General features: G+C 46.3%; 1 protein-coding gene across 1 annotated transcript in view; it reads right to left on the bottom strand.

Moving 5' to 3' along the window:
• Positions 1-20,447, bottom strand: part of arhgap39 (Rho GTPase activating protein 39) — a 57,981-nt gene that overhangs the window by 12,076 nt on the left and 25,458 nt on the right. The window contains exons 6-11 of the mRNA XM_064932983.1: positions 19,632-20,396; positions 16,679-16,843; positions 16,264-16,449; positions 15,594-15,666; positions 15,253-15,393; positions 12,217-12,290 (exon numbers count right to left, since the gene is read on the bottom strand). Coding sequence (XP_064789055.1) covers positions 12,217-12,290; positions 15,253-15,393; positions 15,594-15,666; positions 16,264-16,449; positions 16,679-16,843; positions 19,632-20,396 — 1,404 coding nt within the window. The remainder of the gene's footprint in view (positions 1-12,216; positions 12,291-15,252; positions 15,394-15,593; positions 15,667-16,263; positions 16,450-16,678; positions 16,844-19,631; positions 20,397-20,447) is intronic.

Below are 20,447 nucleotides of genomic sequence, written 5' to 3'. Positions count from 1 at the left end.
AATCATGAAGTGGAACGACATTTATTGGATATTTCAAACTTTTTTAACAAATCAAAAACTGAAAAATTGGGCGTGCAAAATTATTCAGCCCCTTTACTTTCAGTGCAGCAAACTCTCTCCAGAACTTCAGTGAGGATCTCTGAATGATCCAATGTTGACCTAAATGAATAATGATGATAAATACAATCCACCTGTGTGTAAACACCCAATTTGTAAGTCGCTCTGGATAAGAGCGTCTGCTAAATGACTTAAATGTAAATGTAATCAAGTCTCCGTATAAATGCACCTGCACTGTGATAGTCTCAGAGGTCCGTTAAAAGCGCAGAGAGCATCATGAAGAACAAGGAACACACCAGGCAGGTCCAAGATACTGTTGTGAAGAAGTTTAAAGCCGGATTTGGATACAAAAAAAATTCCCAAGCTTTAAACATCCCAAGGAGCACTGTGCAAGCGATAATATTGAAATGGAAGGAGTATCAGACCACTGCAAATCTACCAAGACCTGCCCGTCCCTCTAAACTTTCAGCTCATACAAGGAGAAGACTGATCAAAGATGCAGCCAAGAGGCCCATGATCACTCTGGATGAACTGCAGAGATCTACAGCTGAGGTGGGAGACTCTGTCCATAGGACAACAATCAGTCGTATATTGCACACATCTGGCCTTTATGGAAGAGTGGCAAGAAGAAAGCCATTTCTTAAAGATATCCATATAAAGTGTAATTTAAAGTTTGCCACAAGCCACCTGGGAGACACACCAAACATGTGGAAGAAGGTGCTCTGGTCAGATGAAACCAAAATTGAACTTTTTGGCAACAATGCAAAACGTTATGTTTGGCGTAAAAGCAACACAGCTCATCACCCTGAACACACCATACCCACTGTCAAACATGGTGGTGGCAGCATCATGGCTTGGGCCTGCTTTTCTTCAGCAGGGACAGGGAAGATGGTTAAAATTGATGGGAAGATGGATGGAGCCAAATACAGGACCATTCTGGAAGAAAAGACCTGAGACTGGGACGGAGATTTGTCTTCCAACAAGACAATGATCCAAAACATAAAGCAAAATCTACAATGGAATGGTTGAAAAATAAACATATCCAGGTGTTAGAATGGCCAAGTCAAAGTCCAGACCTGAATCCAATCAAGAATCTGTGGAAAGAACTGAAAACTGCTGTTCACAAATGCTCTCCATCCAACCTCACTGAGCTCGAGCTGTTTTGCAAGGAGGAATGGGACAAATTTTCACTCTCTCGATGTGCAAAACTGATAGAGACATACCCCAAGCGACTTACAGCTGTAATCGCAGCAAAAGGTGGCGCTACAAAGTATTAACTCAAGGGGGCTGAATAATTTTGCACACCCAATTTTTCAGTTTTTGATTTGTTAAAAAAGTTTGAAACATCCAATAAATGTCGTTCCACTTCATGATTGCGTCCCACTTGTTGTTGATTCTTCACAAAAAATACAGTTTTATATCTTTATGTTTGAAGCCTGAAATGTGGCAAAAGGTCGCAAAGTTCAAGGGGGCCGAATACTTTCGCAAGGCACTGTATGTGTTGCCACCCTAGGATCACTCACTACTCATAAAGCACCCTAGGATCACTCACTACTCATAAAGCACCCTGGGATCACTCAATACTCATAAAGCACCCTAGGATCACTCACTACTCATAAAGCACCCTAGGATCACTCACTACTCATAAAGCACCCTGGGATCACTCACTACTCATAAAGCACCCTAGGATCACTCACTACTCATAAACCCTGGGCATAAAGCAAGGATCACTCAATACTCATAAAGCACCCTAGGATCACTCAATACTCATAAAGCACCCTGGGATCACTCACTACTCATAAAGCACCATAGGATCACTCACTACTCATAAAGCACCCTAGGATCACTCAATACTCATAAAGCACCCTAGGATCACTCACTACTCATAAAGCACCCTAGGATCACTCACTACTCATAAAGCACCCTAGGATCACTCACTACTCATAAAGCACCCTGGGATCACTCACTACTCATAAAGCACCCTGGGATCACTCACTATTCATAGAGCACCCGAGGATCACTCACTACTCATAAAGCACCCTAGGATCACTCACTACTCATAAAGCACCCTGGGATCACTCACTACTCATAAAGCACCCTAGGATCACTCACTACTCATAAAGTAAATGTCGAACTTTTATCAATCAAAAATATAAAATACCGTCAAATACCATCATACCGTCAAAAATGTGAAAAATACCATGATATGATATTTTGGCCAAACAACGTCAGATCTTCAACGTAATATCCACTATAAGAACTGTTCCCAATTCTCCACGTTGAAATGACGTGTTGTGCCCAGTGGGAGGCTAGTAGTCTGGTTTACGCAGGGATATTAGATGGTCCGATCACACAAATTGCCTGGGTGCCAATCGTCTGGATGGATAATGTAATTTATCCGCGTCGTAACAAACCCCCACCTTACAACCCATGCGAGCCCATATATTTACACCCCTTGCTGGCGGATATTTTTTTTTTCAGTTTTAAAGCAAATTTCCTGCAATTCTACAAATTTTGCATGGGGCAGAGATTTATTTAGCTGTTTTAAAGCTAATCTCATGCAATTTTACGCATTATTCCAAAAATATATACAGTGCATTTGGAAAGTATTCAGACCCCTTGACTTTTTCCACATTTTGTTACGTTACAGCCTTATTCTAAAATGTATTAAATTGTTTGTTTTCCTCACCAATCTACACACAATACCCCATAATGACAAAGCAAAAACAGGTTTTAGCATTTTTTGTAAATGTCTTTAAATAAAAAACTGAAATATCACATTTACATAAGTATTCAGACCCTTTACTCAGGACTTTGTTGAAGCACCTTTGGCAGCGATTACAACCTCAAGTCGTCTTGTGTATGATACTACAAGCTTGGCACACCTGTATTTGGGGAGTTTCTCACATTTTTCTTTGCAGATCCTCTCAAGCTCTCTCAGGTTGGATGGTTGCTGCACAGCAATTTTCAGGTCTCTCCAGAGATGTTTGATCGGGGTCAAGTCAAATGCCTGGGCCACTCAAGGACATTCAGAGACTTGTCCTGAAGCCACTCCTGCGTTTATCCTGGCTGTGTACTTAGGGCCTTTGTCCTGTTGGAAGGTGAACTTTCACCCCAATCTGAGGTCCTGAGCACTCTGGAGCAGGTTTCACCAAGGTTCTCTCTGTACTTCGCTCTGTTCATCTTTGGGCACCAGATAGCCTAGTTTTTAGAGCGCTGGGCCAGCAGTAATAGAAAGGTTGCTGGGTTGAATCCCCGTGCTGACAAGATAAAAATCTGTCGTCCTGGCCCTGAACAATGCAGTTAACCCACTGTTCCCCGGTAGGCCATCATTATAAATAAGAATTTGTTCTTAACTGACTTGCCTAGTTAAATAAAGGTAAAATAATAATAATATTTCCCTTGATCCTGACTAGTCTCCCAGTCCCTGCTGCTGAAAAATATACCCACAGCATGATGCTGCCACCACCATTCTTCACAAAGGTTTCCTCCAGATGTGAAGCTTGGCATCCAGGCCAAAGAGATCAATCTTGGTTTCATCAGACCAGAGAATCTTGTCTTTTAGGTGATTTTTTGGCAAACTCCATCCAGGCTGTCATGTGCCTTTTACTGAGGAGTGGCTTACATCTGGCCACTCTACCAGAAACATCTGATTGGTGGAGTGTTGCAGAGGTGGTTGCCCTTCTGGAAGGTTGTCCAATCTCCACAGAGAAACTCTGGAGCTCTGTCAAAGTGACCATCAGGTTTTTGGTCACCTCCCTGACCAAGGCCCTTCTCCCCTGATTGCTCAGTTTGGCTAGGGCCAGCTCTAGGAAGAGTCTTGGTGGTTCCAAACTTCTTCCATTTAAGAATGTTGGAGGCATCTGTGGAAGCTTCAATGCTGCAGACATTTCTGGTACTGTTCCCCAAATCCGTGCCTTGACACAATCCTGTCTCGGAGCTCTACCGACAATTCCTTTGACCTCATGGCTTGGTTTTTGCTCTGACATGCACTGTCAACTATGGGGCCTTATATAGACAGGTGTATGCCTTTCCAAATCATGTGCGATCAATTGAAATTACCACAAGGGGACTCCAATCAAGTTGTAGAAACATCTCAAGGATGATCAATGGAAACAGGATGTACTTGAGCTCAATTTTCGAGTTTCAAAGCAAAGGGTCTGAATAAGGTATTTATGTTTGTTGTGAATCGGCCTAGCCCAACAGTTCCCAGATGTGATTGATTGAGATCCCAAGTACAGCGTCTGGTTGCTCCTCATTACACACCACAGACCAGCAAATATTATTTGCATCATCAACATATGAATCACTACAAAACTTATTGTATGACCTCTTATACACTACAGTGGGGAGAACAAGTATTTGATACACTGCCGATATTGCAGGTTTTCCCTACTTACAAAGCATGTAGAGGTCTGTAATTTTTTATCATAGGTACACTTCAACTGTGAGAGACGGAATCTAATACAAAAATCCAGAAAATCACATTGTATGATTTTTAAGTAATTAATTTGTCACGCCTTGGTCTTAGTATTTTGTGTTTTAGTTAATTAGTTGGTCAGGCCAGGGTGTGACATGGGTTTATGTTTGTTGTATTTCTTAGTGGGGTTTTTTAGTTATTGGGATTGTGGCTGATTAGGGGTGTGTGTTGCATAGGTTTGGCTGCCTGAGGCGGTTCTCAATCAGTCAGGTGATTCTCGTTGTCTCTGATTGGGAACCGTATTTAGGTAGCCTGGGTTTCACTTTGTATTTCGTGGGTGATTGTTCCTGTCTCTGTGTTAGTGTTCACCAGACAGGCTGTATAGGTTTTTTCACGTTCCGTTTGTTGTTTTTGTTATTTCGTGTATCGTCATTTGTTCCATTAAAAACATGAGTAACCAACACGCTGCATTTCGGTCCGACTTTCTTTTGACAAACGAAGAACGCCGTTATAGAATCACCCACCACACACGGACCGAGCAGCATGTTAACAGGCAGGAGCTACACGAGAGGCAACAGAAGCAGCTTCAGTGGGAGAGGCTACACAATTTGAGGAACTGGACTGAAAAGGACCCTGGGCTCAGCCTGGTGAATATCGCCGCCCCAAGGAGGAACTAGAAGCGGCAAAGCGGAGAGGCGCTGGTATGAGGAGGCAGCACGGCGACGTGGATGTAAGCCCGGGAATCAGCCCCAAAAATTTCTTGGGGGGGGGGCTATCAGGGAGTATGGCTACGCCAGGTAGGAGACCTGCGCAAACTCCCTGTGCTTACCGGGGGGCTAGAGAGACCGGGCAGGCACCGTGTTATGCAGTGGTGCGCACGGTGTCCCCAGTGCGGGTGCATAGCCCGGTGCGGTATATTTCAGCTCCGCGTATCGGCCGGGTTAGATTGAGCGTCGAGCCAAATGCCATGAAGCCGGCTCTACGCATCTGGTCCCCAGTGCGTCTCCTTGGGCCGGCTTACATGGCACCAGCCTTGCGCTCGGTGTCTCCGGTTCGCCTACATAGCCCAGTGCGGGCTATTCCACCTCGCAGCACTGGCAGGGCAACCGAGAGTATTCAACCAGGTAAGGTTGGGCAGGCTCGGTGCTCAAGAGCTCCAGTGCGCCTGCACGGTCCGGTCTATCCAGTACCACCTCCACACCCCAGCCCTCGGTAGCAGCTCCCCGCACTAGGCTTCCTGTGCGTGTCCTCGGCCCAATACCACCAGTGCCAGCACCACGCATCAGGCCTACAGTGCGCCTCGCCTCTCCTGCCCTGTCGGAGCCTTTCCCCTCTCCAGCGCTGCCAGAGCCTCCTGCCTGTTCGGAGCAGCCTGAGCTGCTAGTCTGCATGGAGCAGCTAGAGCTGCCAGTCTGCAAGGAGCTGCCAGTCTGCATGGAGCAGCCAGAGCTGCCAGTCTGCATGGAGCAGCTAGAGCTGCCAGTCTGCAAGGAGCTGCCAGTCTGCATGGAGCAGCTAGAGCTGCCAGTCTGCAAGGAGCTGCCAGTCTGCATGGAGCAGCTAGAGCTGCCAGTCTGCAAGGCGCTGCCAGTCTACAAGGAGCTGCCAGTCTGCATGGAGCAGCTAGAGCTGCCAGTCTGCAAGGAGCTGCCAGTCTGCATGGAGCAGCTAGAGCTGCCAGTCTGCAAGGAGCTGCCAGTCTGCAAGGAGCTGCCAGTCTGCAAGGAGCTGACAGTCTGCAAGGGGCTGTCAGTCTGCATGGAGTTGCCAGTCTGCATGGAGTTGCCAGTCTGCATGGAACAGTCAGAGCTGTCAGTCTGCAAGAAGCCGCCAGAGCTGTCAATCTGCATGGAGCAGCCAGAGCCGCCAGTCAGCATGGAGCAGCCAGAGCCGTCAGTCAGCATGAAGCAGCCAGAGCCGTCAGTCTGCCAGGATCTGCCAGTCAGCCAGACTCTTCCAGATCTGCTAGTCAGCCAGACTCTTCCAGATCTGCCAGTCAGCCAGACTTCCAGATCTGCCAGTCAGCCAGACTCTTCCAGATCTGCCAGACAGCCAGACTCTTCCAGATCTGCCAGACAGCCAGACTCTTCCAGATCTGCCAGTCAGCCAGACTCTTCCAGATCTGCCAGTCAGCCAGACTCTTCCAGATCTGCCAGTCAGCCAGACTCTTCCAGATCTGCCAGTCAGCCAGATTCTTCCAGATCTGCCAGTCAGCCAGACTCTTCCAGATCTGCCAGTCAGCCAGACTCTTCCAGATCTGCCAGACAGCCAGACTCTTCCAGATCTGCCAGTCAGCCAGACTCTTCCAGATCTGCCAGTCAGCCAGACTCTTCCAGATCTGCCAGTCAGCCAGACTCTTCCAGATCTGCCAGTCAGCCAGACTCTTCCAGATCTGCCAGACTCTTCCAGATCTGCCAGTCAGCCAGACTCTTCCAGATCTGCCAGTCAGCCAGACTCTTCCAGATCTGCCAGTCAGCCAGATTCTTCCAGATCTGCCAGTCAGCCAGACTCTTCCAGATCTGCCAGTCAGCCAGACTCTTCCAGATCTGCCAGTCAGCCAGACTCTTCCAGCTCTGCCAGTCAGCCAGACTCTTCCAGATCTGCCATTCAGCCAGACTCTTCCAGATCTGCCATTCAGCCAGACTCTTCCAGATCTGCCAGTCAACCAGACTCTTCCAGATCTGCTAGTCAACCAGACTCTTCCAGATCCGCCAGTCAGCCAGGATCTGCCGGATTCAATTGCCTGGCTGGGCTTCTTCTCAGTACTGGGCTTCTTCTCAGTACTGGGCTTCCTCTCAGTACTGGGCTGCCCCTCAGTCCCGAGCTGCCCCTCAGTCCCGAGCTGCCCCTCAGTCCCGAGCTGCCCCTCAGTCCCGAGCTGCCCCTCAGTCCCGAGCTGCCCCTCAGTCCCGAGCTGCCTCTCAGCCACGAGCTGCTCCTCAGTTCAGTGGGGTTCTGGGTGAGGACTATTCGGCCATGGTCGGCGGTGAGGGTGGATCATCCCAGGACGCGAAGGGGAGGAACTATGACATTTATGGAGTGGGGTCCACGTCCCGAGCCGGAACCGCCACCATGGACAGACGCCCACCCGGACCCTCCCTATGGTTTTGAGGTGCGTTCGGGAGTCCGCGCCTTAGGGGGGGGGGTTCTGTCACGCCTTGGTCTTAGTATTTTGTGCTTTAGTTAATTAGTTGGTCAGGCCAGGGTGTGACATGGGTTTATGTTTGTTGTATTTCATAGTGGGGTTTTTTAGTTATTGGGATTGTGGCTGATTAGGGGTGTGTGTTGCATAGGTTTGGCTGCCTGAGGCGGTTCTCAATCAGAGTCAGGTGATTCTCGTTGTCTCTGATTGGGAACCGTATTTAGGTAGCCTGGGTTTCACTTTGTATTTCGTGGGTGATTGTTCCTGTCTATGTGTTAGTGTTCACCAGACAGGCTGTATAGGTTTTTTCACGTTCCGTTTGTTGTTTTTGTTATTTTGTGTATCGTCATTTGTTCCATTAAAAACATGAGTAACCAACACGCTGCATTTCGGTCCGACTTTCTTTCGACAAACGAAGAACGCCGTTACATAATTTGCATTTTATTGCATGGCATAAGTATTTGATCACCTACCAACCAGTAAGAATTCCGGCTCTCACAGACCTGTTAGTTTTTCTTTAAGAAGCCCTCCTGTTCTCCACTCATTACCTGTATTAACTGCACCTGTTTTAACTCGTTACCTGTATAAAAGACACCTGTCCACACACTCAATCAAACAGACTCCAAACTCTCCACAATGGCCAAGACCAGAGAGCTGTGTAAGGACATCAGGGATAAAATTGTAGACCTGCACAAGGCTGGGATGGGCTACAGGACAATAGGCAAGCAGCTTGGTGAGAAGGCAACAACTGTTGGCGCAATTATTAGAAAATGGAAGAAGTTCAAGATGATGAAGATGACGTTTCTTCCTGAGTGGTCAGCTTGATGAGAGCCAGTCAATATTTAAATCAGCCAGAAAATACACTTCTCTGTTGATATCACATACATTATCAAGCATTTCTCACACATTATCCAGATACTGACTGTTAGCACTTGGTGGTCTTGAGCAGCTTCCCACAAGAATGGGCTTTAGGTGAGGCAGATGAACCTGCAGCCATATTACTTCAACAGTATTTAACATTAGATCGTCTCTAAACTTTGCAGGAATGTGGTTCTGAATATAAACAGTAACATGGCCTCCGTTGGCATTCCTGTCTTTTCAGTAAATGTTATAACCATGTATTGCTACCACTGTATCATCAAAGGTAGTATCTAAGTGAGTTTCAGAGATCAGAATATGAATGTCATCTGTTACAAGCAAGTTATTGACTTCATGGACCTTGTTTCTTAGGCTACATATGTTGATATGGGCTATTTTTAGCACTTTTCTGGGTTGCTTGATTGTTTTTAATGCTTTACTGGGAAGCTTATCAGAGGTAGACTTCCTCATGTTATTTACATTGGAGCTGATAGTGCAGGGTGAGCTGCGTGAAGTGGTCTTCCTACTATTGCACACTGCCTCAGTGCTAACAGTGTAACTCTGGTTTATAGGCTCATGATTACTGCTTACAATAGCTGTAGGATAAACAGGTGTATTCGGTGCAATTAGGGGTACATAAATTATATTACTTACATTGTGTTTGCCAATGCCCCTAAGATCAGCATTATGACGACTCATTGTCACAACGGTAGGGATTAATTGAGCTGGTCTTGGATCATTTACCAGTCATTGTTTCAATGCAGCATTGAAATGCGTGGACAGAGTCCAGGAGTTAAGATGATTTGGATGGACTCCGTCATTCCTGTAGAGTATCTTCTGTTTCCAGAAGGTGTCAAAGTTATCAATAAATGTGACTCCAGCAGAGCTACAGTAGTCTTTTAGCCAGATGTGTAATGCCAGCAGTCTGCTGAATCTTTCACACCCACGGCCCAACGATGGTGCTGGACCTGAAATTATTGGCCGTTTTTTTGTAGTATTTTAATGCTAAAATCAGTTCTATAAAATCAATTTTCAAATGTTCCGAGCTAGCCCTCCTGATGTCATTCAACCCCACATGGACTACGACAGTGTCAGCTCCCGGCATCTGTGGTAGAACAGTCGGAAGCAGCCTTGTTATGTCCTGCACTTGTGCTCCTGGGTAACACAGGGTTTTTGCCTTGGGGACCGAGATGTTTCTCACCATAGAGCTGCCTATGATGACAGGTGATGTTGAATGGGCCGGTCTCAGGCATCCTCACTGTCTGGTGAGGCTGGGAGCTCCGAGGATTTGAACCCAAGGTAGAAGGCACCGGAGAGGGAGACAGAGCCAAGGACGAAGACGCAGGTACGAAGACGAAGGCAACGGAACCTCTAGATCTAGGGAGGCAAAGCTGTTTCTGGTCTGTGTCAGTTCCAGGCTCAACATCTCCATGGAAACCCCCGTTGCCAGAGGACGCCTTCTTCGACTTCCACGGCGAGTGACGTACCTCCATGGCTGGTTGGTTGGGTCGAGATCAGGTCCGTTTTCCAGGGAAGGGGATGGAACCCTGCCTAGCACCGGCCAGTTGGCTGTGGAGAGCAAAACTTCCACCAGACCAGAGCGGCGTCCGGCTACTGGGGTGGAAGAAAAATAAAAGTAGGTGGGGGTGGGTTCCCCAGTTGCTACATTGAAAGTCAACGCGTCCACATTGTCCCGGAACAAAGCAAAGTAAACACAACTCCTGTTATGTTGGAAACGTTCAATAGCGGTCTCCATTTGAGACGCCGAGCCAGCTAGGCGAGCTGGGCTTTCGCGTCTCTCCCCCTATACGGAATCTGGCAGGATCCCGGGATAGATAGCTGCGCTCACAGCAATTTAGCCCAACAGAGCCGCAGGATTCAAAATAAAATAAAAGTATATAAAAACACTGTCAGCTTTTAAACCGAGATATTTAGTTCAGATTTCAGTGTTCAACAAACCTCAGAGGTTTCTAGGGCATTCAAAAGGTCAGAAGGTCAGAGTAGAGATCAGCACTGGTCACCACCCACTGGGCAAAGACTGGTTGAATCAATGTTGTTTCCATGTCATTTCAACCAAAAAATGTAATGTGATGTCGTTGAATCAATGTGGAAAACTGATTGGATTTGAAAAAAGTAATCAATTTAAGGGAATTGTGTTCTTTTTTCCCTCAATTGAAATCCAATGACGTGATGACATTTTTTGTTGATTTCACATTGAATTCATGTTAGTTGACAACTCAACTAAATGTATATCAAAAGTAGACGATGAACTGAAGTCTGTGCCCAGTAGAGACGCCATTATATTACAACCCATTTAAACCAGTGGAGTGACCTGATAATTTTATTTTATTTTTATTTTACTAGGCAAGTCAGTTAAGAAAAAATTCTTATTTTCAATGACGGCCTAGGAACAGCGGGTTAACTACCTGTTCAGGGCAGAACGACAGATTTGAACCTTGTCATCTCGGGGATTCGAACTTGGAATCTTTCGGTTACCAGTCCAACACTCTAACCACTAGGCTACCCTGCCACCCTGTACCAATGATTGGTACTGGTCTAAAACCGACAGCTAACTGGGCTTGTATCGATCAAAACTGGTTTAGTGAGTCAGTTAGTCAGTTTTTTTAGGTCAGGGCGAGGATAGATAAACAACGGAATGGAACGTCCCCCAGGAGATGGCTTCCATGACACCCAACCTTCCCTCCACACCCTCCCAGCCTTACCCCCTTCTCTCTCTCGCACACACACACACACACACACACACACACACACACACACACACACACACACACACACACACACACACACACACACACACACACACACACACACACACACACACACACACACACACACACACACCTCCGTCTGGGAGCCTGGTAAACAGAGGAAGACTGTAGAGCTGTGATCTGGTATAAAAACACTCAGAAGATACATTTGCCTAAAGGGCCCCTGTAATTGGTGGACTAGTTAAGAAGCACGTGAGCATGTGTGTGGTTTGTGTGTGCTTGTGCATTTGTGTGTGTGCAAGGGTGTGGGCGGATACGTGTGTGTGCCGTGTTGTCCCAGCAGTCTCAGCAGGAGTCCTGCTCCAGACATTTACATTAATAATACACTACATTTTGTATTTCTGTTTCTGTATAGCACTTTGTGACATCTGCTGATGTAAAAAGGGCTTCATAAATACATTTGATATATCTAAGAGCCCAAAGCAATACACGTCAATGGTGACATACCGTTGAATGTGTGTGTATGTAGCGTGTGTGTGTTGTGTGTAAGTAGCATGTCATTGTGCCTCATATTCCCCTCCCATTCCCATCCCGGGGAGCATTCTGATATGGAGTTCTTAATCAGATGGCGGTGGGGTACGCTGTGTTATCAGGGTGTGTACAGTGTGTCTCTGTTTGTGTGTGTGCGTATCCGTGCGTGTGTGTGTTTGTCTGTGTGTGTGTAGCGTGCATGAGGAGGGGTGTTAATTAAGTGGCGTGTGTTGTTGCCTTAGGGATGGCTAGTAGTTAGCTACATAGACCTCGTTACTCCCCTTGGTTACTGTGCTGTCAGCCAATTAACAGCTAGTTAACTAACCCTGCACTAACTGCGCTACGGCTAACAGGGGAGGAAGATGAGCAGACTTGCCCCCCAGACACAGACCAGCCAGGTACAAAGACAACAGACAGACATCCCAGGAGAGGAAGATTAGAAGGAAGAGAAAAAAAACAGGGAATAACCAAGCACAGACCTTCTTCGCTCCGGTCAGAGCAGCCTTCTGCAGTTTACGGTAACAGTATTTGGCATAGCCGCTGATCGCCACTCCTGGAAGAAATAACACACACACACACAGAGGTTAGTTGTTAGATCATACAGCAATGTGTTGTAATTACCGAAGAGAAGTGGACTCAAAACACTGGTACAGGAAGGAAACAGAGATAATACACACACACACACACACACACACACACACACACACACACACACACACACACACACACACACACACACACACACACACACACACACACACACACACACACACACACACACACACACACACACACACACACACACACACACACACACACACACACAATAGTTCATTACTGAAGGGTAACACTGGTCTAATTCTGGAAACACACCATACTGCTCCAGGCCAATGTCCTCCTGACCCTACAAGAACACACGCACACAAACACATACACTGACACAATGTTCAACCATCAAGTTCCTGTTGTCTACATAGTTACATACACACAACAGCAGGATTTCACTGAGGTAACAGTCCTAGCAGTTACCAGTTACCCTACACTAATGTAAAAAGACTGAACTGATGCCCAGGACTCTCCCCTTAGAGAGACTGCAGTGCAGACAGATGTAATATGGGTCAGAGAGGAGAGGTGGATGGAGAACCTCCTTTCAATCAGACAACAAAATGATCTATTAAAATTAATTAGCAGACACCCATCCTTGGACACTGTGCTATCTAACCTCCAAACGAGCTTCAATGCCATACAACACTCCTTCCGTGGCCTCCAACTGCTCTTAAACGCAAGTAAAACCAAATGCATGCTTTTCAACCGTTCGTTGCCTGCACCCGCATGCCCGACTAGCATCACCACCCTGGATGGTTCCGACCTTGAATATGTGGACATCTATAAGTACCTAGGTGTCTGGCTAGACTGTAAACAAATCTAGAGTCGGCTTTCTATTCCGCAACAAAGCCTCCTTCACTCACGCCGCCAAACTTACCCTAGTAAAACTGACTATCCTACCGATCCTCGACTTCGGCGATGTTATCTACAAAATAGCTTCCAACAACAAACTGGATGCAGTTTATCACAGTGCCATCCGTTTTGTTACTAAAGCACCTTATACCACCCACCAGTGCGACCTGTATGCTCTAGTCGGCTGGCCCTCGCTACATATTCGTCGTCAGACCCACTGGCTCCAGGTCATCTACAAGTCCATGCTAGGTAAAGCTCCGCCTTATCTCAGTTCACTGGTCACGATGGCAACACCCACCCGTAGCACGCGCTCCAGCAGGTGTATCTCAGTGATCATCCCTAAAGCCAACACCTCATTTGGCCGCCTTTCGTTCCAGTTCTCTGCTGCCTGTGACTTTTATCTCCCTCACCAACTTCAAACTATCTGAGTAGCTAACCGATCGCTGCAGCTGTACATAGTCTAACGGTAAATAGCCCACCCATTTTTACCTACCTCATCCCCATACTGTTTTTATTTATTTACTTTTCTGCTCTTTTGCACACCTATATCTCTACCTGTACATGACCATCTGATCATTTATCACTCCAGTGTTAATCTGTAAATTTGTAATTATTCGTAATTTGTACCTCCTCATGCCTTTTGCACACAATGTATATAGACTCTCTTTTTTTTCTTCTTTTGTCTACTGTGTTATTGACTTGTTAATTGTTTGCTCCATGTGTAACTCTGTGTTGTCTGTTCACACTGCTATGCTTTATCTTGGCCAGGTCACAGTTGCAAATGAGAACTTGTTCTCAACTAGCCTACCTGGTTAAATAAAGGTGAAAAAAAAAATGAATTTTTTTTTTTGAAAAAATACTATAGCATACTATGCTCTAAATACTGTAGTATTACTATATTTAGGGTATACTTTTTGCAGAGGTATACTGTAGTATTCACTGTAGTGTTTTTGTGGACATCCCTGTAGTACACTGTAGTAAAGTTTACTATGGTATAAACACTAATATTACTACAGTAAAGACTTTATTATAAACTGGGTGGTTCAAGCCCTGAATGTTGACTAGCTGAAAGCAGTGGTATATTATACCATGGGCGTGACAAAACATTTATTTTTACTGCTCTAATTACATTGGTAACCAGTTATAATAGCAATAAGGCAACCTGGGAGTTTGTGATATAGGGCCAACAAACCACGGCAAAGGGCTGTGTCCAGGCACTCTGCATCGCGTTGAACATAAGAACAGCTCTTAGCCGTGATATATTGGCCATATACAACACCCCTTCGTGACTTATTGCTTAAGTATACACTACCGTTCAAAAATTTGGGGCACTTAGACATTTCCTTGTTTTTGAAAGAAAGCTCATTTTTTGTCCATTAAAATAACATCAAGTTGATCAGAAATACAGTGTAGACATTGTGAATGTTGTAAATGACCATTGCAGCTGGAAACCATCACTCCTGTGTTCCAATGGCACGTTGTGTTTGCTAATCCAAGTTTATAATTTTGAAAGGCTAATTAATCATTAGAAAACCCTTTCACAATTATGTTAACACAGTTGAAAACTGTTGTTCTGATTAAAGAAGCTATAAATCTGGCTTTCGTTAGACTAATTCAGTATCTGGAGCATCAGCATTTGTGGGTTTGATTACACTCAAAATAGCCAGAAACAAAGAGCTTTCTTCTGAAACTCATCAGTCTATTCTTGTTCTGAAAAATGAAGGCTATTCCACGTGAGAAATTGCCAAGAAACTAAAGATCTCGTACAACGCTGTGTACTTCTCCCTTCACAGAACAGAGCAAACTTTCTCTAACCAGAATATAAAGAGGAGTGGGAGGCCCCGGTGCACAACTGAGCAACAGGACAAGTACATTAGAGTATCTAGTTTGAGAAACAGACGCCTCACAAGCCCTCAACTGGCAGCTTCATTAAATAGTACCCACAAAACACCAGTCTCAACGTCTGTGTGCGCCATTAAAATGCATAGCCACAGCCAACTAGCCACCACACACACATGCACGTAACCACACACATCACACACTATCTCTCATCCAACCTTTAGTATCGTTAAGGGGGTCCATGTGTCTGTAAATGTATCCCTCCAGGTAGGAGTGGAAGCGAGGTGTAGGCGGGAAGAAGGCCAGACACACAGCCATGAGCTCCCAGCCCCTCTCCAGACTATCGTAGCGGAAGTTCTCTGTGAGAAGTAGTGGATGAGGTTAGTGTTCATTTGACTTCAGGTTGACTGTGCATCATGCCTGTGTCTAATGAATTAATAGGTTTGTTAATTATGTGTCCAGTAGTTTACACACTGTTAGTGTTACACAGTGTGTGTGCACGTAGCTGTGTGTGTTCAGGTGTAAAGCTGGCCGTGTGTGAGTGTGTGTGTGTGTGTACCTGTAGTCTGACGACACAGCTGAATGTAGAGTTCATCACGAAGACCCTGGCTGCTCCAACCACGCACTGCCACCTGGGAAGAAAAGAGAGGGAGGGGTAGAAGAAAGAGAGAAAGGACAGAGAAGGGAGAGAAGGGGATTATTAAAAGTCACATATGTTTCCATGATGTGCAGAATTAATAAACTGAAGGAAATTGAAGCTTAAAAGACATAAATGCATAAAATAACAGAGTAAAAAAGTAGAGAAGTGAGAAGCAACACAATGAAAGTAAATTCAAAGAGAGACATGAACAAGTAGGAGCAGAGAACGGAGAGAGGGATAATAAAAGGGCCTGTGCAGACCTCTAGGGCGATGTTCAGGGGGCCAGTCTTGGCGCGAAAGAGAGAGAGAAAGACAGAGAGGAAATGAGGGGGGGTGGAATCATTAAGTCATGTTTATTTCCTTGATGCACAAAATCAGAAACTGAAGATAAATTGAAGCTTAAAGCACATAAAATGACACATGGCTGCAGAAGGGGAGACAATGGCTCAGTCCAAAATGGCACCCTTTCCCTTTTTAGTGCATTATTTTTGACCAGGGTCCATAAGGGCTCTGGTCAAAAGTAGTGCACTATATAGAGAATAGGGTGCCATTTGGGATATGACATAAGGATATCAGAGAGTCTGCAGACCTCCAGGGCGACAGTGAGCGGGTCAGTCTTGGCCCGGCGGTCTCCCATGTAGGTCTGGATGAGTTTAAAGATCTCCACCGCCTCTCTCTTCACCGCACGGTCTGACGTCACGATCATGGGCTTTTTGATTGGCTCACTGCTCCACGCCAGCATGTTGGCTATGGACACCTTGCGTCGGAACAGACCCTGAGAGGGAGGAAGAGGAGGAGGGGGAGAAGAAGGAGGAGGAGGAAGGAATGATAGGTCAATATTTAGCTTTAGTTAAACTAGATATTATATAGATGTGTTTGTGTGAGACAGTGAGTACTGAGAGTGTGACTGTTCCTGTGTATTTTAAATTGTAAAGCGGCGTGTGTGTCTGTAATGTATCAGTGTGTGTAAAAGTGTAAAGTTAAGTGTGTGTGGGTGGGTGTACCTGTGTGTGTTTGTTAAAGTGTTTGGAGGCCCAGTTCTCAATGTCGGTCTCGGAGGACGGCTTCCTCAAGGTGAATTCTGGGAACACTCCACAGCTGGCGCTGGGCATCATGTTCCGAGCATTCCGACTCGCCTCGAACTGAGCACACGCTCCAAGATCCTCTGACTGAGGGAGAGAAGAAGAGAAGGAGAGACAGAGAGAGGGAGGGAGAGAGAGAGAAAGCGAGAGTAAGGTTGAGAGGGAGAGAGAAAGGGAGAGGTTGAGAATGAGAGAGAAAGGGAGAGGTTGAGAATGAGAGAGCAAGAGAGAGACAGAGATAAAGAGAGAAAGAGAGAGAAACAGTTGCAGTAGACAAACACATGATGTTAAAAGGGAATGCTGTGAGGAAAGAGAGAGTAGAGGACAGCCTGACATCTTTTTTTCCCTTTAACGTCTCATTTTTTAGCACTGTATTCCTTGGTAAGCACTTTCAGGCCTGCTATTTTCCACTAACCCCCGCATCTCCCCCTCTCCCTAACTGCCTACCCCCCCTCTCATCCCCCACCAGTCTATCTCTCTCTTCCACCCTCTTTCTCTCTGATGGTTGATATGGGGGCAGATTCCTCTTATGTGAGGGCTAAGTTAATTGTGTGTGGGTGTGTTTGTGTGTGTCTTACAATGTGATGGTAGATATAAGAGAGAGAGAGAGAGAGAGAGAGAGAGAGAGAGAGAGAGAGAGAGAGATGGAGCGAGTAGAGAAAGGATGGATAATTGGTGGGATGGAGTGATGGGAAAAATAGGTACTGTAGGCAGGGTTGCACATATGAAGCAGAATAAATCTGGCTTGTAGTTCCCCCCACAGGCTCCCATCCTTCTCTGGCATGGCTACCATCTCTCTTCACACCTTAAAGAAGACCTGCCGTCTCTCTGTCTCACACATTCAGCAGCACACACAGAGAGGTGTGGGAGCATGTGACGTGTCTCTGTGTGTCTTTGTATATGGCCTGGTGTGTCAATGCCTTTCTGTGCTTGTGTTGGGATGTGTGTGTGTGTGTGTGTCTGTGTGTGTGTGTGTGTGTGTGCGTGTGTTTGTGTGTGTGTGTGTGCATGCTTGTGTCTAAGTGAGTGTAGGCCTGTCTGGTACAGTGAGTCTAGATCATTCCTGTAGTCCGGTGATCTGTGCCTACATTCTAAGTGATGGTACATGGCAGTGTGTTATGTGTGTTGGTTTTTCTATCCTTGTGGGGACCTAAAATCAACAAAAGTCCCCACAAGGATATTAAAACAAGAAAATACGTGGTGACAAACATTTTTAAACTTAGGGGTTAGGTTTAGGGTTAGGGTTACAATTAGGGTTAGGAGTTAGGTTTAGGATTTGGGTTAGGGTTAAGGTTATGGTAAGGATTAGGTTCAGGGTTAGGGGTTAGGAAAAATAGTATTTTGAATGGAAAAATGTTTTGGGTTCCCACGAGGATAGAAGAACATAACGTGTGTGTACCCTATCTGGTACAGAGAGTCCAGGTAAGTCCCTGTCTAAGTGGCACTAGGTAAGTGCAATAGCAGCAGTATGGATATTACACAGGGAACAGAACAGAAAACTGTAAAAAAAAAAATACATATATATTCAAGGAACAGAATCAGAACCGGGAATGAAAGTGATCTATACTGTTCCAGAACAGAACCGTTATTTGAAAAGAATGGGAACCGGTTAATAATGTTATTTTACGCTCTGGTCCCACAAAAAACACAACAAAGCGTCTATGCAAAGCCCTCCGTCTTCCAATCAGAAACTTCATCCAGTTTCTGCCTGACTGCCTTCTGTCTGCCTGCCTGCTGTCTACCAGCTGAAAATCTTTGCCAGTGTGCGTGCGTGTAGTCTAGCAGCCCCTCCCCCTCCAAAGCATAGCTGTAGCCTACTGACATTGAAAGCATGATTCAGAAGATAGGGAGAGCAATTATTAATTAGAGAAGAATGGATTATGTTTTTAAATGCCAGTTAGGTGTACTACAGTTGTCACATTTTACACTGGATTTATTAACTACAAAAAGGTAAGACGTGTTTTAAATTCTGGTACCGCTCTGCACACTCAAGCTTGTTAGCTAGCTAGATAGCAAGCTTTGGTCCAATATTAAATCTCTGACGTTCAAAGACATTCAAAGTTCCTTCATAGAAGCCACTCTGGAGGCATAATTCTGTGGGCCTAATTCAGATAATGCATGTCAACACAAGATGCCCAGCACTTCAAGCCATGCTTCCTCCTCCACCCTCTCTCGCTCCCACCCACAAAATGTCAGTTGTATCTCGCCCCCTACACTTGTCTTTCCATCACTCAAACAACTCACTGAGCTTTAGCTTGCCAACTCCCTAGCAAGCTGCTCAATCCACACTGTATACTTGGTGAAGTAAACTAATGTCAAGCTAAATGTAAAAATAAAAAAAATTCTAAGGTTTAAAAAGTAACAGAAGGAACAACATAAACCTGGACTTTTTTTTGGTTCAAACCAGTTCAGAACTTTATTTTACTGGTCAGAACAGTGGAACGAAATGAAAAAAATAATTATTCTGTTTAGAACGAAACGATTGGAAAATAATTTTGGTTCCAACAACTGGTATTACATAAACCAATCTCACCCCATTAAAATACTGATCTGATTCTGCACATAATAAAACATTAATGGACCTGTTGTAGCTCGGGCATGGCTCTGTGACAGAGAAGATGAGCTAGAGTTCGAAGTCACACAGTCACATGTGCACACACACACACGCACACACGCACACGCACACGCACACACACACACACACACACGGAGACATAGAATATAAGAGCTAGTGTCTGCACTGCACTGACAGACTGTGTGTGTGTGTGTGTGTGCGTGTGTGTGTGTGTGTGTGTGTGTGTGTGTGTGTGTGTGTGTGTGTGTGTGTGTGTGTGTGTGTGCGTGCGTGCGTGTATGTGTGTGTGTTAGTGGATACCTGTGAGGGGTGTAGGAAGGGTTCAGGCGAGGCCAGGTTGGTCTGTACAGACAGGCTCTTCTCCAGCAGTGCCTGAGGGAAGCCCAGTCTGTCGAAGGTGCTGCGTTTCCAATGGTAATGCCCGCGGTGCCCGTCGCTCTGTGCTAACGCCTCGTCCTCGCTAAACGCCCTCACCACTGGGCCTGGCAGGGGCAGGGGCACCGCCCCATCACTCTCGTACCCGTCTTTAGACCCTCCTCCCTGGTTAGAGCCCCTGGCCGAGCCCCCTTCCCCCGGGGCTGATTCCCAACTGCTCCTCTGTTTCATCACTTGCTGGGCCTCCCATGCCAGCCTGGCCTGGTTCAACACTGCCTCTGACAGGGTCCCCGACATCGGCCCCTCCTCCCAGTCCGCCCCAACACCACCACCCCCTCCACACCTTCCCAGCTCCTGGGGCAAGGAGGGTTTCCGGGTCTTGCGTTTGCGGTTCCCCCCGGGCGAGAAGCCCCCTCCACCTGTAGACCCAGAGAGGGAGAGGGAGTGGTGCTGACTGGAGCTCCAGGACATAGAATCCTCGTAGAGCAACCTCTGGCCTCCGCCCTCGCCCCCCTCCTCGCTCCCGTAGTCCAGCAGCAGCCGGGGGTCCCGTATCAGACTCTGGCTGTGTTGGAGGGTGTAGGATCCTCCGTAGGAGCCCCCATACCCCCCCATGGAGGATGGGGTGGCCGTGGAGGTCCCGTAGTGAAGGAGCCGGTCGGCTGTCTTAGAACGTGGGCTGGAGGAGGACTGTTGGAGGAGGGGGAGGAGGAAGAAGATGACTTTATTGAATAATGTACA

The sequence above is a fragment of the Oncorhynchus masou genome, chromosome 24, assembly GCF_036934945.1.
Source record: "Oncorhynchus masou masou isolate Uvic2021 chromosome 24, UVic_Omas_1.1, whole genome shotgun sequence".
Lineage (NCBI taxonomy): Eukaryota > Metazoa > Chordata > Actinopteri > Salmoniformes > Salmonidae > Oncorhynchus > Oncorhynchus masou.
Note: the sequence above shows the minus strand (reverse complement) of the source record. Positions and strands in the feature narration are given on the sequence as shown.